Source organism: Neoarius graeffei, chromosome 12, assembly GCF_027579695.1.
Source record: "Neoarius graeffei isolate fNeoGra1 chromosome 12, fNeoGra1.pri, whole genome shotgun sequence".
Classification (NCBI taxonomy): Eukaryota; Metazoa; Chordata; class Actinopteri; order Siluriformes; family Ariidae; genus Neoarius; species Neoarius graeffei.
The window spans coordinates 1,697,374-1,721,366 of record NC_083580.1 but is presented as its reverse complement, the minus strand read 5'-3'; the positions used below and the strand labels follow the sequence as shown (position 1 = coordinate 1,721,366).

Genomic DNA, 23,993 nt, shown 5'->3' with positions numbered 1-23,993 from the left:
AGATCGCATTAATAGAGCAGCGGTCTTGTGTTAATAATTCAACAAACACACAAGGCAATGTGAAAATACACTTAAGGCCGTGTACTGTAGGGTTTATTCCTTATCAGTACACACTCTACACAAATTCCAGCATTTAGAAGTGTAAAGAAACATAAACCTGTAACTGATACATAATTAATAAACACTTTCTGTGTGTGTGTGTGTGTGTGTGTGTGTGTGTGTGTGTGTGTGTGTGTGTTTTAAATGTATTAAAATGCTGAAATAAATCGGTCCTCGGTACGTCCCTGTGAGAATTTCCATGCAGTCTGTTTACATATAGATGATGTGAGAATGAAAACATCACAACACTTCAATCTTTCCCTTCCACCAATTCCAATAAACAACTGTGGAATCTTTCATTAATTTAAAACCAGAATCAACATCAGCACCTGCACTAACACCAACATATCACAACACATACGGTAGATGGATGCAATTTCTCTTCCATCAAAGTGAATGACGTCAGAAATGAGGGAAGGAAACACCTCAACTCATTTATTGTCCTTTTTTTGGAGCGTGTATCCAACATTGCCTCCGAGGGTGGAAAGTTATTTATAATGTATTTGCCAGCTTGATTTCAGGTGAGCAGAGGCATAACGTACTCTCACAGTCAGTCATGGTTTGGGATTTCTCTTGGCTGGAGATATTCTGAAAATGTTCTAATAATTAACTCTGTGTAAAATGATTGACTGGAACTAATCGATTCCACATGACTCACTGCTGCATTGCATTTTTTACCAAACTGACAAATGGAGAGCCATTTTGACTGGCTGACTGAATCACTGACTGAATCACTGACTGAATCGATGGCTGACTAACTGAATTACTGACCAAATGACTGACAAGACTGGCTGACAGAATCATTGGCTAAATCACTGACTGAATGACTGACTGACTGAATCACTGACTGACTAAGTGAATCACTGACTGAATCAATCACTGACTGACTGACTTAATCACTTACTGTATGGGATCACTAACTGAATCACTAACTGACTGATTGAATGAACCAATGAGTGAATCACTAACTGACTGAGTCAAAGCCTGACTGAGTGACTGAATCACTGACTGACTGCCTGACTGAATCACTGACTGACTGACTGACCGAATCACTGACAATCACTGACTGACTGACTGAATCACTCACTAAGTTAGTGAATCACTTACTGAATGACTGACTGAATCGCTGACTGAATGACTGACTGAATGATCGACTGAATCACTGACTGACTGACTGAATCACTGACTGAATGAATTACTGGCTGACTGAATGAATCAGTGACTGACTGAATCACTGACTGACTGAATCACTGACTGCCTGCCTGACTGAATCACTGACTGACTGACTGACCGAATCACTGACTGACTGACTGAATCACTCACTGAGTTAGTGAATCACTTACTGAATGACTGACTGAATGACTGACTGAATGATCAACTGAATCACTGACTGACTGAATGAATTACTGGCTGACTGAATCACTGACTGACTGAATGAATGAATGAATGAGTGACTGACTGAATCACTGACTGACTGACTCTCTGACTGACTGAATGAATCAGTGACTGACTGAATCACTGACTGACTGAATTAATCACTTATGGGATCACTAACTAAATCACTGACTGACTGATTGAATGAACCAATGAGTGAATCACTAACTGACTGAATCAAAGCCTGACTGAGTGACTGAATCACTGACTGACTGCCTGACTGAATCACTGACTGACTGACCAAATCACTGACTGAATCACTGACTGACTGACTGAATCACTCACTGAGTTACTGAATCACTTACTGAATGACTGACTGAATGACTGACTGAATCACTGACTGAATGACTGACTGAATGATCGACTGAATCACTGACTGACTGAATCACTGACTGACTGACTGACTCACTGACTGAATGAATTACTGTCTGACTGAATGAATCAGTGACTGACTGAATCACTGACTGACAGCCTGACTGAATCACTGACTGACTGACTGACCGAATCACTCACTGACTGACTGAATCACTCACTGAGTTAGTGAATCACTTACTGAATGACTGACTGAATGACTGACTGAATGATCGACTGAATCACTGACTGACTGAATGAATTACTGGCTGACTGAATGAATCACTGACTGACTGAATCACTGACTGAATGAATGAATGAATGAATGAATGAGTGACTGACTGAATCACTGACTGACTGACTCTCTGACTGACTGAATGAATCAGTGACTGACTGAATCACTGACTGAGTGAATGAATCAAAGCCTGACTGAGTGACTGAATCACTGACTGACTGAGTGACTTTACATAGTTCAAATATGCACGTGTTTGAGTTGCTAGATAAAATCTGTGGTCATTAACCTATAATAGCTACATTTATATGGACCCTAATAATCCGTTAATAATCGGATTCAAGCTGGATCAGAATGACATTTCTTCATATAAACAGCTTGTTTACATCTGAAATACTCCATTCCGATTGAGAACTGAATCGGATTGAAAAGAGATGGTATAGATCTCTGATAATCCGTTTGATATGAAAATAATAGCTGTGCACTTGCTCGATTGGATTACCTTCTGAACCTGTATCCTTCTGTACATGTTCAGTACGCCTTCACGCAGTGATGACATCGTGACGTCAGAAATTCTACCGATTGTACACTTGAGAAATATAAACACGCACATCATCTGATCACGTTCATGTAAACACTACACTCGGAATCGCTGTTCGGAATGAATTCGTTCTGAATGTAAAATCTGTGCGCATGTAAACATAGCTACTGACTGTCTGTAATTCCACCTACACGTGTACAGGTGGATGTTCATGAGCTTTACCTGTGAATGATGTGTTTGCTGCGCAGGTAGTTCAGTGCCAAGGCGAGTTCACAGATGTAAAGTTTCACAGTGCTCTCGGAAAAATGTACATTCTGTTGAAGATGATAGCGCAGGTCTCCTCCTAACAGAAGATCGACCACCATGAACATGTCCTCCTCATCCTGAAACGAGTACCTGATTCACACAAAGGGAAAGAACAGAGAAGAGTGATTCTTCACCCTGCTTGTGTTCACTACTTCGCAGGTCGTCTCACTAGATGTGAAAGCAATATAATGTAAAGATCAGCTACGCATGTTAGATTTCAAACCAAGCAAAACAGAAAGGATTAAGGTGGACTGATTCACACTTGCAGCTTTTTCAGAAGTGAAACGCAATTTGACGCCGTCACCTCCAGATTCATCTGTCAAACCCACATGTGCATTTCACTGCTGATGTTTAACATTTAGCTTTAAAGTAGCAGAATTTCTCCACGTGTTAAAGGAACGCATGAACTGCTGAATGGCATCAGTGTGCATTAGCATGACATTTTCAAGGTCCTTCTACTCACGAGGAGCTGAGCTTTAAAATATTAAACAGATAAAATAGGCAAAGTGGAAAGTTGACAGGAAAATAAATCTTTAATAACATAAAAACACACACAGACACACACCAAAATGGCCAAATCAAAATAAAAATGTGTATATTTTTTAACAAAAGAAACACATGGTTAATGTGAGGGATGAACAAAGATTTCATTCCAACTGACATGTTTGGTTTTTATCTTTCAGAACATTCTTCTCTAGTTACATTTGGATCAGTAAACTGTTTTGTTAAGAAATCTTTAAAGTGATCCCAGGATTGAAGAGTTCCAAACACCCCAAGATTCCAGAGATGTATTTCCAATGTCCCAAGGTTCCAGGTTTCTAATCCCCCCAATATTCCACATTCATTTCCAATGTCCCAAGAATTTCAACCTCCACCTCCTGCCAGGATTCCAGAGATTCAAGTTCAATGTCCCAGTGTTCCACCTCCAGAGATTCATCTCCAAGGTCACAGGGTTCCAAACCTCCCAAAGATTTCAGAGATTCATTTCCAACATTCCAATGTTCCAGGAGTCCTATGGGTTCTAGGGTTCCAAACCACCCAATATTTCAGAGGTTCATTCCCAATGTCCTAAGAGTTCAATCTGGCACATCCTCCAGAGATTCATCTCCAAAGTCCCAAGATTCAGTGCTCCAAGCTTCTAGAGTTACATTACATTAGAGGCATTTAGCAGACACTCTTATCCAGAGCAACATACAACATACCCAGAGCAGCCTGGGGAGCAGTTGGGAGTTAGGTTCCTTACTCAAGGGCACTTCAGACATTCCTGCTGGTCCAGGGACTCAAACTGGTGACCTTTCAGTCCCAAAGCTGCTTCTCTAACCATTAGGCCATGGCTTCCCTATTGTTACCAATTGTTTCATGACCTGCAGTCATATTGTTCCTTTTCTTTAAATTTGCTTTGTTTTGCCCCCCAGTTTTGCTCCAGATAAACTGGATCAGGCTTAACAAGAAATGAACTGCAACACCAGTATAACTTTTAGTTTTTCTATTATGTCATGGGTGAATTGTTTATTCTTAGGTAGGTCCTTGAGTAAAAACAACTCAGACAAATATTAAAAAACATTTAAAGGCATTTAAATGAGTTGAAATATTCTGAGATACTTCGTGAATGCGTACACTGTAATGAAACACTAACAGTTAGCTGAGGTTCAGATGAACATTTACACAGCTGGAGAACAATACCATGCTGTACAACAAGAGACAACATACAGTAAATATAAAGGCTATAAAGTGGTGGATAATGTAGCGATATACTGTATATTTAAAGCGACATGAGCACATGACGTCTACTTTATAAGGAATAACATTAGGGTCCAGGGCTATTAAGAGGTCATTACAATTTTAGCTGGAATCTGTGACTTTTAAAGTGGTTTTTCATAAATGGAAGAATAAATTGTTGTTTTGCGAGGAAGGTGGGGTTTCAGCTACATCACTGAAGAAACAAACACCCAGAAATGTGTTAACTGTCTGTTGAAATCATCAGTGTGTATTTTTTCTGTAGGTTATTGAACGTTTGTCATTTTTCTAATATCTTTTAACCTTGAACTGGGTTCCAACTTGTTATTGTTTTTCTCTCAGCAGTGTGAGTGTTAAAGTGAAGCAAACCTCGACTGAATTTGGAAAACTTTTCCTTATTGATAAATAATAAATTATTAGGCCTGCTTATATGTTTCTCTTGTCAAGACGATCCAATCCACTGAAATCAGATCAATAGAAATCAGCTGTGCTTTCAAGTGGCTCGGCTCAACTGAAAAGCTTTTGCTGTGATAAATTGAGGGCATGTTTGAGTTTACACAGTGGACTGCAGTAAAGTCATCGCCTCGGGTTAATGCTCTCTGTGTGCTCTTAAAATTCTCATATTCACCTAAATATTGTGCCTTTGTTAGTGATACACAGGTTTTGCTGCTGTTTTACTTTTAGCTTCGTTTATTAATAACAATAAAGGGGAAGCCATGGCCTAACGTTTAGAGAAGCGGCTTTGGGACCAAAAGGTCACTGGTTCAATTCCCTGGGCCAGTAGGAATGGCTGAAGTGCCCTTGAGTAAGGCACTGAACCCACATCTGCTGCTCTGGATGTGTTGTACGTTGCTCTGGATAAGAATGTCTGCTAAATGAACCCCCATGTTATTAATGTAATAAGGAGAACAAGAAAGTAATTTTATTTATCTCATCTCATCTCATTATCTGTAGCCGCTTTATCCTTCTACAGGGTCGCAGGCGAGCTGGATCCTATCCCAGCTGACTACGGGCGAAAGGCGGGGTTCACCCTGGACAAGTCGCCAGGTCATCACAGGGCTGTAATTTTATTTATTTCTATTTTAATTATTTTTGCTGTTGATGTTGCCGTTCTTAGACAGAGAGAGAGACAAAAGGAGACAAAAACAGACAAATATATTTGGACCAGACTCTTCTGGGACCACAAAAAGTGTGATGTCATTGGTTCAAGGCTTCAAGGGGAAAACCCCTGTTGCCATTTTTGTTTACTGTGATTGGGGCGTATCTGTAGGGAATTTTCCCTCCATGACGTTTTATGTCATTAGGGAACAGATTGTGCAGGGTCTGATAGAGCCACCACGAACAAAGCTTATCTTTAATTCTTGAATTATTAACATTTTAACGACAGTGACAATGCTGCATTACAGAAATCTGTCCTGATGCCATTAGTGAGTGAGTGAGTGAGTGGCGAGTGAGTGAGTGAGTCAGCCAAAGGCGACTATTCCCCAGAACATCTGGAATAAACATTCCTCCTCTGGTTAAAGATGGAGATGGACTGGTTGTGGATTTACTAAAGCTAAAAATAACAGGAGAGGATTAAAAAAAAATCTACATCTGAATCATACAAATGAGTTTCAGAGTTTACACAATTACAGAATGTGGATGAGTACATCAGCATCGAGAGTCAAATGTCACCCAGGTCATAATATGATTTTACAGCTTTTAAACACCAAAACAAGGAATAATGTGTCATGGTAACGACATCATGATTATATTTCCCTGGCTCTCTCTGATACCATCTCGTTACTCCAAATTTGCTTGGGGGCAAAAAAGAGAAAGGAAGTCCAAGAACAGAAGAGGGAAATGAGAGGGATTTATCCAGTGAGTTATACATTTATAAACAAAAACGTCTGAGAGAGAGAAAGAGAGAGAGAGAGAGAGGGGGAAAAGTGGGGAAAATGGGAAAACAATTACTATTACACCTGTGCTTCAAGCCATCTGACCCGTCACACACTCTCTCTGACGCTGTGAGGTCGAGTGGAGTGTGTGTCACTAATTCTATCCTCTACAGATAAATGATGCTTGAAAAGACAATACCAAAGCAACACCACTGGTATAGTAAACATCGTATTATAATATAAGAGTAAGAATAAATTCTTTAGCGCTTCTGACAGGTTGCTGTGACTCACTTGCAGGCATTTTTATTATTTATTGCTCACAGTGAAGTAACCTAGTTTCATTTGCTTAGAGAGATGACAGGAACGCTAAGCACACATCTCAGTCTGAAGATGTTCCATCAGTCCTGCTGAATTTTCTCAATGACGACAACAACGTACACATCGTCAAAAAAATCACGCAAGGAGCTGTAGCGAGACTGACTCACACACAGCGACATTATTATCAGAACCGGACCACGAGCGAAATATATGAAGCTGTTGGTTTTTTTCTCGGGGAGGTGCATCTACACACACACACAACATGGAGAGTAAATTCAATGCTGATGAGTGGATTGACACTGTACCTCAGACAGATTTGCTGATTTCATTTGGACTGGGATGATGGATGACACTTCAGGGCCCGGATTCCAACTCATGCTGAAAAACCTGCTTATCTGCAGAAGGAGTTTTCCTTCTCACAACTAAAATCACAAAAATTGACCTGCGGAGAAATTCTCACCAGCCTCTGTGGGGTTCAGCTCCACAATTGCTGACCAAATAGGACTTTTTTTTTCTTTTGTGACCTTAGAATATTTATTACATTACTGTAGCCGAGTGTGGTGTTTGTGAATGAGGGATTGTCTGAGGTTTTTTTATTATTATTTACTGCATATTTATACCACAAACACTCGAAATCCTGAGCAAGAATAATGGCTAATTCATATAAAATATTAATAATATTAGAGTGGAGTGTGTGAGATCACAGCAGGTTCTCCCAAAGTTCAAAAGAAACCAAAAATATTTTGCCATGATGTAATTACAGTAGTGCAGAGTTTTTAAAGAAATAAGAGAAAATGACATAAATATATACAAAATAAATATATGTAAAATGACATAAATATATATAACCCCGATTCCAAAAAAGTTGGGACAAAGTACAAATTGTAAATAAAAACGGAATGCAATAATTTACAAATCTCAAAAACTGATATTGTATTCACAATAGAACATAGACAACATATCAAATGTCGAAAGTGAGACATTTTGAAATTTCATGCCAAATATTGGCTCATTTGAAATTTCATGACAGCAACACATCTCAAAAAAGTTGGGACAGGGGCAATAAGAGGCTGGAAAAGTTAAAGGTACAAAAAAGGAACAGCTGGAGGACCAAATTGCAACTCATTAGGTCAATTGGCAATAGGTCATTAACATGACTGGGTATAAAAAGAGCATCTTGGAGTGGCAGCGGCTCTCAGAAGTAAAGATGGGAAGAGGATCACCAATCCCCCTAATTCTGCGCCGACAAATAGTGGAGCAATATCAGAAAGGAGTTCCACAGTGTAAAATTGCAAAGAGTTTGAACATATCATCATCTACAGTGCATAATATCATCAAAAGATTCAGAGAATCTGGAAGAATCTCTGTGCGTAAGGGTCAAGGCCGGAAAACCATACTGGGTGCCCGTGATCTTCGGGCCCTTAGACGGCACTGCATCACATACAGGCATGCTTCTGTATTGGAAATCACAAAATGGGCTCAGGAATATTTCCAGAGAACATTATCTGTGAACACAATTCACCGTGCCATCCACCGTCGCCAGCTAAAACTCTATAGTTCAAAGAAGAAGCCGTATCTAAACATGATCCAGAAGCGCAGACGTCTTCTCTGGGCCAAGGCTCATTTAAAATGGACTGTGGCAAAGTGGAAAACTGTTCTGTGGTCAGACGAATCAAAATTTGAAGTTCTTTATGGAAATCAGGGACGCCGTGTCATTCGGACTAAAGAGGAGAAGGACGACCCAAGTTGTTATCAGCGCTCAGTTCAGAAGCCTGCATCTCTGATGGTATGGGGTTGCATTAGTGCGTGTGGCATGGGCAGCTTACACATCTGGAAAGACACCATCAATGCTGAAAGGTATATCCAGGTTCTAGAGCAACATATGCTCCCATCCAGATGACGTCTCTTTCAGGGAAGACCTTGCATTTTCCAACATGACAATGCCAAACCACATACTGCATCAATTACAGCATCATGGCTGCGTAGAAGAAAATATCTTTTTTTAAAGATTTTTTTTTACCTTTATTGGATAGGACAGTGTAGAGACAGGAAATGAGCAGGAGAGAGAAACAGATCAGGAAATGACCTCAGGTCAGAATTGAACCCAGGTCCCTGGATTTATGGTATGGCACCTTATCCACTTGAGCCACGACGCCCTCTACAAAATGTATTTAACACTAAAAAAGTGGAAAAATATAAGAAAACTGTAAAGTTCAATGATTCAGGACAAATTATTAACATCTAATCTTCTACTTTCATTCATAGCTTGTAATGATTATAAATAAAATACACGAGATACCTGTGATATCTCAGAAAAGTGTATTGTGACATAATTTATCATGACGTTGACGTTATAAACTCCATGCTAGCTTTCAAGGCATCCTGCTAATTACAAGGAGCAAAACAGGAAATTTGACTCCGAACTAATTTTTAAAAGTATTGTTAACATTGGCTGATATCAGCCTGATAAAGATGAGGAGGTTTAAGGAGTAAATGTTCTATCTGTGAAATCTGATAATTAAAGAGGTAAGTGATTTGTTTCTGGATAAAGTGACAGATTTATAAATATCTGAAGAAGTGATTAATGGGAAGAAGAAATTTCTGTTGGATTTTTCCGAAAATAAGCATCATTCCTTCATCAAATAGATGCCCCTCTCTTTCCAGATATTAAATCTGCCATCCAAACAGGCTGGAGGAAAATTGAATGTTTCCCTGAATGAGAGCCAGGCAAGACTGTTTCGGAGCAGCTCTCGAGCTTACTTCCTGCTTGCCAGGCTTGCAGGGTAGCTCTAATTATTGTGCTATTATCCAAATCAGTCTTGATTTTCCTTCAGTCTAGGCCAAAGAAAATACTTGATAGTATATCATGTATATTAAATTATCCCAGATCTATCCATGCTGACTCTGCTAATCCACTTAATGTAATGAAGCTGTGCAGCCAAAAGACAGAGTCCAATATTTGGAAAAACTACACCTCCCTTCTCCATAGACATCTATAACTTAGCCATTGTGATTTCCTTTTGTTCCGAATAAATGTACTGAACCAGCTGTTCACCTTTTTGATTGTTTTAATAGTAATTAGGGTAAGGAGGATTTGAAATGATAAAGAATCGGCATTTAACTGTATATTGTGCGACAATAAATCGCGATACTAATTTATGCCGATTCAAATCAATGAAATGAAAAATTAATCACAATTATGATCAGTCTGCATAATCTCTTAGCTTTTCCCAGCTATAATTATGCCGTTTAGACAGCAGAGGGTGCAATAACATACAATATCAGGAATACATGCGACTTCACTGTAGGCGGAAGGAACACAGCTCTAATGCTGCAAAACCACACAAAAACAGATGTAAAAAAAAGTCAAAGAACTGCTGTGTGATTGTGTACAAATAGATTTAATAAGAAATCAGAGCTCGCTCTCTTTTTACAGACTGCTGAAAGATAAAGAAAAGAGACACAAATAGAGGGAGAACAAATGTTCATAAAAGTTTACACAAAACACACAAAAACAGATGTAAATATGCTTTAGAATATGTATCATAGTTTTAGTGCTTTATAAATAAATATTATTATTATTATTTACTAAGAAAATAAATATTTTCATTAATAGGCTATTATATTTTACTCCAACCTTTACAAATGTGGGTAAATAATTATTGTTGGTTATTAAGAAAACGAAACAAAATGTTTTTTTTATTTTAAAAAATAATATTTAAGATGATAAAGAATAGGAAAATAATTGTTGCATTTTTAGTCCTAAAGTTTTCTTCTTTTTTTTTTCAAAAATATCATTGGAGAATTGAATTGTGAGCCCAATATCATGAATTGAATTGAATCGTGAATCAGGTGAATCGTTAGATGCCTAATAAAGAAGCCTCTGAAGAATACTCATCTTAATGAAGGCAATCCGACCCACTGCTTCTAGTGATGGAGTGCTCGAGATCCCCTGATCAGTAAAACCTTTGGGTGACCATTTAAAAGGGTGTGGTGATATGGATTGCCTAATGTCATGACTGACTTCATACTTTGAAAATTTTACTTTGAACGCTGAGAATTTACTAAATCGATGTATTACATCCAAAACAGCTGGAACACGTGCCTTTGGGTTTGTTATAAAAAGCAGGATGCCACTGACTATTTTGTGATCTTTCTCACAAACAGATTCCTGTGATATTTGGGCTTTTCTTTATAAATTCTGCTAAATATATCATCACAGCCATCATGAACCTGTGCTACGTGAGTTCATTAGAACATCTTGTGCTGCTGAGTGCATTAACATCGAAAGCTCCCCCTTCCTGTTTGATTAAAGAGGCCGTTTTTCTCCACTCGCCCAGACCGTTCTGCTTATTGTCCTTAAACCCGTAATTGAAAGACTGACATCAATCTAACACGAGTTAGACATTACGCTAACGCAGCAAAGAACTCTGTGCTGCACTTCACTCCATCAGAGGCCAGAAAGACTCTCTCTCGATTGGGTTTTAACGACTTTGCTGTCTTTTTTTACTTTGAGGCTTCTGAATAAACTCCAGACTTATCGCACAGGAATCCAAAGCAAGAAAAGACAGTGAGAAAAGATAAAACTATCAACATAAATCACAGCTACAAAACGTCGCTCCGTCCACAAGACTGAATTGCCGTGCTTCTTAAAATCTGTGCCGTTTTATTTATTTATTTACATTTTGCTCAAACAGTAAGGCATGTCCATATTTTTAGCCAATAAAAACACACCGTTTGGGTTTGATATCCTTAACGTGAGGCGTGATGGAGCTCCGAGTTTAAAAGACATCGACTGAAGCAGTACTCACCAGAAGTTCACTAGGAAAGGATGCTCCAGGTTCTGCATGATCTGAAGCTCTTTGAAGACGTTGCGCACTTCATTTCGCTCCACGCACTTGAGCTTGTTCATGTACTTCATGGCGTACATCTTCTTAGTGTCCTTCTTCTGCACGATACACACCTGAAAAACATAACAAGCAGCTCTGCATTGTGGATCTGATTTCTAAACATGATGTTCATGTCCGTTAGAGCGCATGAAGCAGTTTTTTGCTTTGCAGCAGAACAGAAAGGATTAGTGACCACTGTTAGTTTTTAGTCAGAATTAATACAGTTTGACATGTCGAGAAAAACGTCGATCTGAAAGCTTCATTATCAGACTCAGGGATGAGAGTGGGTCCTGATGAAAAAAGCAGAAAATCTGTAATAAGGGGGGTCCGGGGGAACACCCCCCGGGAATTTTTTTTTCAAAATGAGACCTTACACACCCTATTTCCTGCAATCTGAGCTGTTGTTAATTAAAACACCTGATGCCTATTTTAATACTTATTGAAATAAAAACACTATTATATAGAACAATATGCATCAAAATCAATATGTGTATTGCATTAATTCAAAATAATATCTACATTTTATGGAGACTGGTTATTACTCATTGTCAACATCACTTGTTTTTCTAAAAAATGTTGATTAAAATTCATAGTTATTTACAGTTCCATTAATAATTCAAATTTTCATATATTCAATATATCGAATTAAATAAAAACATTCATATCTTATGGAAACTGAGCTTTTCCTAATGTCCACATTATTGTATATGATTTCTTCACAATGTCTATTTAAACTTTAAAGTTATACAGTTATCAACACTGTCAGCTATAATTCAAATCATCATATATTCAATGTATTGAATCAAACAAATGTGTATTTTATGGGGACTGTCTTTATCTTACTGTCCACATCACTTGTATGTTTTCTTCAAAAGGAAAATGTCTATTTACACTTTTTACAGTTAAAAGTTATTTACAGTTCCCAGTTATCTTTGAAACAAATTTTCATTTGATCATTTAGACTTCAGCTTCTTGGCCAAAGCCAAAAGCTCATCAGTCCTCTCTTTTTTCCTTTTTCTTTCATTAGCCAGCGCCTCCTGTGTTTTTACATGCTCTAACCTGGCTCTCTTCTGCTCTCTCACACTCCTCTCTTGCTTTCCTTTTGCTTTGCTAAACTTGTTTTTTATACCAGCATCAATTACCTTCGCTTCATCTCTTTTGTCAACAGTATTCGGCATCTTGAGAAAAAACGCAGATTAGAGGAAAGTATTTTTGATATGCAGCTCACGAACATGTGTAAGTTTTGATAAAAGAAAGCGGATGTGGGCGTCTTTGTAAAAACAGTTTTGATTGGCTATTATCGTCTCGACATCGATGTTTTGACCAATAACAATGTAGATAACACGAATTTTACATCACATTCAACGAGATTAAACGAGACTAAAGATGGCGACTTATAAGTAATGTGTAGACATCGTTGGAGTTAATAAAGTTTGAACAGCATGAAGGAACATACCCCAACCCCCCGAAATTAATTTAAAAAAATTCTCAACGGATTTGGCATAATATAAAAAGCTCGTTTTTTACTCAGAAAAAGCGGAAATCCGCCGAAAAGCGGAAAACTCTCATCCCTGCAGACTGTTGTGTCTAATCAACATGGTATAGGTCTGTAATTATAAGTCATTTAATTGTAATTAAATTAAGTGCTGTTGTACAGTCAGAATATTCAGAATAAAGATAATCAGTTTGTTGTGATTTCTATCTTTATATAAATAGTAGACGTCATTCACACATGAACGCTTACCTTTCCAAAGCTGCCCTTTCCAATCGCTCGCAGGATCTGGAAGTGGTCAAAGTTGACTGCAAAGACACAAGAGAAGAACTTAGAAAAAGATTTTTGCATAGTGCGCTCACACACACACACGTTTTCATATTCGAAATTCTTGTCATTTCCTTGGGAAATTGAGATGTCTTTGTCTTTATATTATAACAACACCTTTATAGACCACACCGCTGTTGGGTTCTGGATTCTGATTGGTCAGAAGGTGTTGATTAATTCTCTCCAACAGCAGCTCTGACAGCAGTACAGGTTTATATTAACCTCGTTCTAATACGTTATTGTTTCTATAACAACAGCAGCTTGTTCACAAGGACATGTACAGCAGACACTCCACTGATAATAAACAGATTAAAAAGCATGGATCATGGTTTATATACGTATAATTTATGCGGTTATTTGACTACTGATGTCTTGCAAATAAGCTGCTTTATAATTTATAATTAGTGTGCTTGCTCGAGCACACAGCAGCCGAAGACAAGCACACTAGTGTTCTTCTTAAGTTTACTTATTCTGCCTGATTCCGACACATTTTTTGGATCCACTCCTCCTCCTAGGGCGTTCGAGATAGAGACACCGTTCCAACTCTGAGACGTCTGGCCCGAAGTGGTGTAGTGTGCTGGTATACAGCTTTTGGATCAACGCGCCCGTTCTCTTGTTCTTGTCGTTTTTCTTTTGTTTTTTTCCCATAGAGAATGAATAGGGCTCATGAATCAAATCGTCCTACTCAGACACGCTCCATCGCAGATGCACCAAACCTCATGTGATGCTTCAGGCCAACTCCCCCGACACATACATGCAATCGGTTCTGACCCGCACTCATATTTTTCCTTTCTTTTTGCTCATCCCTTTTTCCTCCATAGGCTTCCATTGATTTTTGGCCCCATTCAAATGAATGGAGTTTTGCTCAGTAACACTTCACCACACATCCACCAAACTTCATACGGCACCTCAGGCCAAATCACCATCACACACATGATATCGGTTCTGACCCGCACTCGCCTTTCTCTCGCCTTTCATCCGTCCATTTTTTCTCCATTTTGCGGCTAATCAATGGAAGCTTGACTGAGTCATTCCTCCCTTCCCTCATACGTGATGATGCATTTGGCAAGGATCTGCTCATTTGAGACTTTGACAGCAAATTAACTTCAACTCAATGGCCACTTTATTAGGAATACTTACAAGCACACACGATAGCAATTAGCATATAAGCATTCAGTGTTACCATGCTAGCTGTTAGCATGTTACCCATTACAATATCATGCCTGCTGTTAGCTCACGAGTTGTTAGCATGTTCACCATTAGCATGTTATCATGAGAGCTGTTAACATGTTAGGATTAGCATGGTAGCATGCAGAGTTCGCATGTTTGCTGTTAGCGAGTTCGCCTGAGCATGTTAGCATGCTAACTGTTAGCATGTTAGCATGTCACCCTCAGCGTGTTAGCATGCTAAAAGTTAACATACTAGCCATTAGCATGTTAGCCTGTTAGCTGTTAGCATGATAGCTGTCAGCATATTAGCCTTAAAGTGTTAGAATTTTAACAAATAGCATGTTAATCATTAGCATGTTAGAATGCTAGCTGTTAGCATGTTATCTATTAGCATGTTAGCATTAACATGTTAACATGCTATCTTTTAGCATGTTAGTATGCTAACTGTTAACATGCTAGTTGTTAGAATGTTGGCATTAGCATGTTGGCATGCTAGCTTTTAGCATGCTAGCATGCTAGCTGTTCTGCTACAGCTCAGCAAGCACACTTTGCATTTTCTCTGCGGAAATGCAGTCTAGTTGTTATTAAAAACAGAATACAACAACATCTCAGAAATGTTTATTGTCTCATAATGGATCATGATATCAATATTATATAATAATATCGCCCAGCTTTACTAATAATATATTTAAATAAAATTTTGGCTGGCATTGAATGGTCTATCAGATATATTCCATTCAGCTAGCACGATACTGAACAAGTCGAAGATGAGTTGGAATGGAATATATTTGATAGATCATGAAAAAAGCCAGCCAATATTATTATTATTATTATTATATATACACATTCTCTTCATATCAGCATTCTGAAACGCCAACGCTAGCTTACCCGCGACTTGGTGGTGTTAGCGCGGCAGTCCAGTTATCTTCCAGCCAGTATAGTGTTAGCGCAGGCCAATGCTAGCGCAGTCAAACTGAATATTATTATTCTTTTCCCTGTGCAATTTACTTAGTTACTTTTAAAATCAACATCGACGACTACACACAACAGAGTGACCTGGCAGCCAAAATTCTCTCAAAATCTTCCACTTTTAACGAAGCAAACATGGCGGCCATGTTTGTTTGCAAACTGTCACAGTCACTTGCTAGCACCGAAGTTTTACATCTTCGGCGTGTCTCTTTTCCAGTTTTTTTATGTCCGTTGATATGTTTTTCTCTTGTAAATATGCATGAAGAATATCTAATGATGTTTTGGTAGCCTTTTAGGTGTTCAGCACGTCTTTAGTTTCAGTGTTCAGTTTATTTATTTAGTGCTTATACCGAGCACTGGATTAGCCTCGTCTTCTCTCTCTCCCAGCTGACAAAGAAATGATTGTGCGCATGCGCAGGAGAAAAGTTGTCATTGGATCTTCACATGAGCGCCGACATGTGACGTCGTGTTGTCTTGACAACGTGCAATATTATAACAATATTGCACGCTTATTCTCCACTGGAGAGAGTGGCGTAATACACAGAGGATAAGCGATATGATAACAATATCGCATGCCATCAATAAACCCAATAGAAGGGAATAGAACACGTTTTTATTCCATGGAAAAAGTGTCCTGAATGTATAATATATTGCTTTATATTATCTGGACATGCACAAGTGCTTTAGTGTGAAATACACCACTGGTATTTTTCATCCGACCTCCATCCGGGACACGGAGAACCAAAACCGGGACATAAATCTCTGTCTGTCACTCGTGATGTAATCAATGAATGGTTTTGATAAATTTGGGGACTTTTTGTTTGTGAATGTGTCTATATAATAAAAAGAAAATCACACGTTGGCTTGAAGATATGGAGTTTATCTTCTTGTGTTGAAAATCTCGCATTTTTCATACGAAATACATCACAGATCTGAGTGTCATAATTCCCAATATTTCACTCAGATGATGTCACTCCCAGTGTTTTCCTGCTGACTAGATGCACGTTGTCAAAATAGCGAAATTTAAATTATTTTGATTAACTTGTGGGGTTTTTTATGTTTCTATATAATATAAAGAACGTTACACAGTGGAGCGAAGATAGGAAGTTTATCTCTTGCTTTGAATTCAGGCTGAGGTTACTCCATGGTTTTTTTTGGTCAAGTTTGATCTTATGATTTCATGATCGATTTTATGATCTCATGTTTGATTTTCATGATTCTTTTTGGTTTTATGTTTTTAGTCTTGCCTCAGTATTTCTCCCCTTCTATTCTTCTTATTCATGCCTATCATGTATTGAATTGCATTTTCCTCGACTGTAAAGCACTTTGGGTCAACTCCTGTTGTTTTTAAATGCGCTGGAGAAATAAAGTGACTTGACTTGACTCATGTTGAAAATATTTTCACTCATTCGTGTCGCTCACTCGTGAATACATTCACCACTTGAAGATAAATTTCATATCTTCGTGCAACCATGTAATATCCTTTACATAGTATTACGTTCCATATGACTGGACTCAGAACTAAACAGTGCCAAACCTGTAAGAATCCAGAGTAGGGTTGGGCGGTATCCAAATTTTGATACCTTTAAACCGTCTCTGTGTTTTCCCGGGGTATACGGTATTACCGAGAAAAAAATAATATTTTGTTTCGGCCTACTGTGTAACGTGCGCCTATGCCTCAAATGTACTATTTAAAAGCAGCATAGCGAATTGTGTGCACTGTGGTATGGATTAAGCAGCAAAGCGAATTTTGTGCATTAAGTAGGGTTGCCACATCTGAGTTGTAAAAAACCGGGACACATCGGTCGGCGGTCGCGCCTGCGCGCACGTACGAGCGCGGGGGTTGAGGGCTGCGGACACGCACATCTACGATGCCTTATGCCTTATGTGAATGTTCACGTTTAAAAATAAAACAGTTCAACTGGTGCAGTTAGGCGTTTAGTTAAAATTCATTTTGTCTTCTTAACCCTTAAATGGGCACTACCACAAATATTATTACAAAAAATAAGTTCATATAGGAATGATCTTATTTGGACGCCAATTTTTTTTTAAACAAATATTTAATAGTAGGCTAACAGCCCCCTGAAGAGTCTCTCCTCCCATTCCGTTTCCAAATCAAAATAATACAAATATAATCAATATAATTTCTCTCAGTCTGCTTCGTTGTTGTTTTAGCCTTTTCTCTGGAGAACTGAACTTTAAAAGTTAGACTACCGTATCATACCAAATAGCCCTAATCCTTTGTTTTAATCACAAGAGAGAGGTGCTGTGTTATTGGGACAACTGATTTATTCATTTCTCACGCCAGTGTTCAGGCATTCTTTTTTGATATATTTAATGATTTATTTAATGATTCATTTATTGATGAAATTGGCCCAGGCTTTAGAACCAGCCTTTATCAGAATCAGAACATAGGAAGTAGACAGCCAGCCTACTCGCGCACCGACCAAGGGAACTCTCACCTATTGTTTGGTATTACGGTATTCCAGTATCTTTGATTTCGCGCGGCCGCCGTTGTATTGACCACGATCACCTAGCAACGGCGACTGGCTGCGTGCGCAAGCATTCGGTGAGGCCGCACAAGCAGCTGCCAACAATATGCCCGCTTACGTGAAAACTATTAATATGTTAAGTGGCTGCGAGAAACATTAATGATTTGTGTTTATTTCAATGGGGATAATGTGAGGAAGTAAAAAAACCGGGACAAAACGTGTCCCGGGAAGGTTATTCCATTTTCCTGGACATTTTCCATTTTCCACAAAAAACCGGGACAATCCCGGAAAAACCTGGACGTGTGGCAACACTAGCATTAAGAGATATTTCAAAGCATCACGCAACTCTTCCTTCATCTGTCAGACTCCAAAATGTCACGCAGGGTTGCCATGGTAACGACATAAACAACCCTGCACGCGATGAGAACTTCTTTAGGAAATTGATAGAATTAGTGAAAATACGATCACACAGTTATTCGGGACGATCTTCAATTTATTATTTTATATTATGACCTCATGTACTCCATATTTATTTAGATATTATATATTTTTTTTAAATGACGGTAATGAGACCGATACCGTTGGTACTTTTGGATACCTCGGGATACCTTCTTACCGTAATACCGCCCAACCCTAATCCAGAGATATCTTTTTAAATTCTCGTAAGAATCTGGATCATATCTGGAGATTTATTTTGACAATGCTGTGATCAGGCCATACCCAACGTGGGTTTCATCATACACAGGTCATAGTTTGAAATATCCGAGCAAAACCATCTCTGTATTCCGGGGTATTTTGTGCACTGAAAGATTTACCCAAACTTATTTGAGTGATTAAATCATTTTTTCACGTCTGCTGTACTACTTAAAGTTAAACATGCTCCTGCTTAGTCATTGTTTTTTGCCAGTGTTGCTGAGTTCATCTCCTGTACATTTTGGCAAATGTACAATTTCAATCAGTGATAAACCTGCATGTACTGGACATGAATTTATTGATTGATGGATGCTTTTGATTACAGAAACCGTTGTTATAAACCAGCTGGAAAACTCAGTGCTCGTCCAAACACAGTTTTTATAACAGCTCATTTACTGAAACAGACTTAACGTGCTGATGTCCTCCTTTACTCTACAACATCTCATTATCTGTAGCCGCTTTATCCTGTTCTACAGGGTCGCAGGCAAGCTGGAGCCTATCCCAGCTGACTACGGGTGAAAGGCGGGGTTCACCCTGGACAAGTCGCCAGGTCATCACAGGGCTGACACATAGACACAGACAACCATTCACACTCACATTCACACCTACGCTCAATTTAGAGTCACCAGTTAACCTAACCTGCATGCCTTTGGACTGTGGGGGAAACCGGAGCACCCGGAGGAAACCCACGCGGACACGGGGAGAACATGCAAACTCCGCACAGAAAGGGCCCCGTCAGCCATTGGGCTCGAACCCAGAACCTTCTTGCTGTGAGGCGACAGCGCTAACCACTACACCACCGTGCCGCCACTCGACCACATATTTTCAAAATATTTTGGATTGAAAGTCTGCTGTATATAAATGGAAGGTTTTTTTTTATTTAGTCCCAGCAATTCAGCTGGGACTAAAAAGCATTGATGCCACGCCTCTTTAAGAAAACCTAAGTGGAAACATAACACTGAATTTTCCAAATAAAGAGGAACAAAAATCCATTTCCATAACTTTGGTCTTTTTAAGGTTTTCCTATCTGTGAGCCATCGAAACAATCCAATGTAAATAAGTAAAATGAATTGAATAAATATAATAAATAAAGGTGAAATAAAAGGATTGTACTGTCATGAATTGATTATAAGGGAATGAAATCATAAAAACACTCACCCTCTTCATTGTGTTGGTTGTCAGTGGATCTGCTGGACGATCCAAGTCCCATTGCTCTGGCTCACAGAAACATGAGGAGTGCTGGAAGAATAGAAATACACACACACACACACACACACACACACACACTGAGAGCAACAGTGATGAGATCCAGATGCTCCTCCCACACCAACCAACCCACCTACCACACACACACACACACACACACACACACACACAGATAGCAGTTCAGGAGAATTTCCCCCAGTTGTTCCAAGTCAAACCTGAAAAGCTGTTTGTATTGTTGTTATCATTATTTATTTATTTAGTAATGCAGCTGTGACCATAGATCATTTATGAGAAAAGTAAATATATGAACAAATTGGTAAAGATACAGAAATCATTTTCATATTGTACTGTAATAAAAGCTAAACAGGAGGTAAAGTTGGAGGTGGCGGAGTTGAGGATGTTAAGGTTTGCGATGGGAGGTTGGACAGGATAAGGAACGAGCACATCAGAGGGACAGCACATCTGGAAAGCTTGGGAATGAAGCTAAGGGAGATGAGACTGAGATGTACGGACACATCCTGAGAAGAGATGCAGAGCATGTGGGAAGGAGAATGTTGAGGATGGAGCTGCCAGGCAAACGAAAATGAGGAAGGCCAAAGAGGAGATACATGGATGTGGTGAGAGAGGACATGAAAGTGGCAGATGTGGTAGAGAAGGATGTGGAAGACAGAGAGCAATGGAGACGAAAGATCCGCTGTGGCGACCCCTAATCAGGAGCAGCCAGAAGAAGAAGAAGACTGTAATAAAAGCTAAACACAATCATAAATACTAACTTAAAATGTCTACTGTATTTTAAATCATGGAGCACATTATTACGTTTACCTTTATTTAAATAGACTTAATAACAAACATAATGCAGAATATTATTTTATTTTATAAATCAGAAAGTAAAGTAGGGCAGCACGGTGGTGTAGTGGTTAGCGCTGTCGCCTCACAGCAAAAAGGTTCTGGGTTCGTGGCCGGCGAGGGCCTTTCTGTGCAGAGTTTGCATGTTGTCCGCATGGGTTTCCTCCGGGTGCTCCGGTTTCCCCCACAGTCCAAAGACATGCAGGTTAGGTTAACTGGTGACTCTAAGACTACGTTCAGACTGCACCCTGAAACGACCCATATCCGATTTGTTATTGACAATCTGAACGACACAGATCCGATTTTCACATGCGACCCAGGCCGCTTGGATATGTGGTCCTAATTCCGATGCATATCCGATATTTTCACATGCGACTGCAGTCTGACCGGACAGGTCACATTCATGCGACCTACACGTCATCAACAAGAGACAAACATCACTATTCTGCGTTGGCTAATCCCGCCTCTTTGGTGGAAAACAACAACATTTGTACAGTTTTCAGAATTTAAATCGACTTTTATAGAATTGATCAAGCTAATGGTGGATTTGGTAGGGACCTGGATGTTGATCTGTTAGCCTGATTAAATAAAACAGTTTCTATAAATGATTTATAACTTAAACCATCCTGTATTACAAGATTATAAGATTGTTCTGGAAATTTCCAGTAATTTGACACCTTCGGTCTCATTAGTCTGCTGCCCACATTAATCAGATTATTGTGTGAGTTCCGCCGCCGCCACAAAAACCACATCGCCAGGTCTCGCCTCATCTCCATGCTTTACTTGCAAACTTGAAGAGTGCGCTTTTTTTTTGTTTACGTATTACGTAGATGTGCTTATTACGTGTCAATTTGCGCATGCGGGACACTTTTGGGTCGTTTTCCGTTCATATTGGAGATCGCATACAAGTCTCATATAATTGGTAATGTGAACGGCCTAACAAAAAAATCGGATTTCACAACAAATCGGATATGGGTCGTTTCAGGTTGCAGTCTGAACGTAGTGTAAATTGAGCGTAGGTGTGAATGTGAGTGTGAATGGTTGTCTGTGTCTATGTGTCAGCCCTGTGATGACCTGGCGACTTGTCCAGGGTGAACCCCGCCTTTCGCCCATAGTCAGCTGGGATAGGATCCAGCTCGCCTGCGACCCTGTAGGACAGGATAAAGCGGCTACAGATAATGAGATGAGATGAGAAAGTAAAGTAAGGTTTCACTGAACAGAAAGGAGAAGGTCAACATCTGTGGCAATTTAAGCAATGACCTGTTCAGGAGTCAAAAGTGTCGGTTCATATTTGTGAACTGAGCCGACTGACCTGACTCACTGAAAAAAAGAGCAGGAAATTAACATGTTTCACAAACAGAGAAATTAAAAATACTCAGAGAACTAAAACAGATAAACATTCATCTGATTGAGGGTGTTTTGACCATAGGAATGCCGATTCTTTTCAGTGAGTCAGAACATTTGGCTCAGTTCACCCATAAGATCCGAATCTTTCGACTCCCAAACAGTATACTGCCATTTTTTCCCCTTCTAAACCTAAGAACATTTGCAATATTTATCCAGTGATTATTCTTCTTTATCTAATTATAGGTAGTGTTGTTTAATGAAATCTTACTTTACCTCCTGATTCATAAAACTACATGACTTTGCACTACATATGGAGTTCATCAGAAGAGTCGACTCAAAGAACCGAGTTTTAGTCTGTCAGCGAAATCGTCTTACATTGATATAAATTATAATTTGTAGATGGACAAAAACAATGTTGAACTCTCTTTGTGGCTCAGTAAAGAAAAAATGGTGAAGTGTACCGACTCTACGGTGTACTGTGGCTAATAAAGACGCCATATTGAAATTGTTCAGTTTTAAACAAACGAATGAATGAATGCTTGCATGTGTAAACTCGTAAATGTATGTATTGTGTGTTACTCCATAATAATTACCTCACATTTCAGTTAATGAGACATAAACAGTAAATTACCCAGTCTGTGCTAAAGTCCTGAGGTAAAGTTCTGAGGTAAAGTCCTGAGGTAAACAGCAGTCAGACGTTTCTTTTAGAAATTTAAATAAAAAGCGCGCGCATTTCCCCTCTTTCTCCAGAACATTCGCCCAAGCGACCGTTATAAACATTGAGGTAAGTTGCCAGATTGGACAATAGACCCCCTCTTAATTAAAGTTTAATTCCCGCACAATACATTATCCTGTATCATCAGCCAGGGTTGCCAGGTTGTGGTCATATGCAGTTAACCTGGAAAATAATAGCGTACTGAGAAGCATGGATGGTATAATGTTAATAAATGCAAAAATATGGGTATAAGATGAAGATCCAGGGTCAACAATTAATCAATTAAGAGAAAGTATCTTAAATAATGTATACAAAGAATAAACCACGGTGTGTTTTGTCTGTTATGGTAAAATACTGAGTGGCAGGCTGGTGTCATGAAAGTGAGTTACTGTTTTCTGATTACAGCATGTCCCAAAGTGTTTTATTCCTCTTATACCACAGCAATTTGCCAACGTTTCCATTTTTCCCTATTTATCAAAGAATGATATATGTGATATATTACACATATATAGTGATATATTGCATTACTGCTGCAGAATATCAGCTTGACAAGCATTCTCACTTGTATTTTAGCAGCTTGGAAAAGTTGCTCCCTCACCAGCTTCTCTTTTTCTCTCTCACTTTATAGTAAAAGAGTGCAGGTACTAAACTGGCCTGCCTACCTCCCAGTGCCTTATGAAGTGCAAAATGCAACAAAAGAGACCCTGAACTATTGAGCAAGTGAAGTCATATATCAAGCAAGAATGGGAAAGAATTTCACTTTCATGATTTCAGCAATTACTGTCCTCAGTTCCCAAACGCTTACTGAGTGTTCTTAAAGAAAGGTGATGTAACACAGTGGTAACACGCCCCTGTCCCAACTTTTTTGAGACGTGTTGCAGGCATCAAGTTCAGAATAACTGTATATTTACACAAAACAATAAAGTTCGTTAGTTTGAACATTAAATAACTT

At 39.0% G+C, this 23,993-nt stretch overlaps 1 protein-coding gene across 1 annotated transcript in view; it reads right to left on the bottom strand.

Moving 5' to 3' along the window:
* Positions 1 to 20,130, bottom strand: part of stk32a (serine/threonine kinase 32A) — a 48,307-nt gene extending 28,177 nt beyond the window's left edge. The window contains exons 1-4 of the mRNA XM_060934951.1: positions 20,086 to 20,130; positions 13,529 to 13,584; positions 11,707 to 11,858; positions 2,880 to 3,053 (exon numbers count right to left, since the gene is read on the bottom strand). Coding sequence (XP_060790934.1) covers positions 2,880 to 3,053; positions 11,707 to 11,825 — 293 coding nt within the window. The 5' untranslated portion in view covers positions 11,826 to 11,858; positions 13,529 to 13,584; positions 20,086 to 20,130. The remainder of the gene's footprint in view (positions 1 to 2,879; positions 3,054 to 11,706; positions 11,859 to 13,528; positions 13,585 to 20,085) is intronic.
* Positions 20,131 to 23,993: the final 3,863 nt, after the last annotated feature.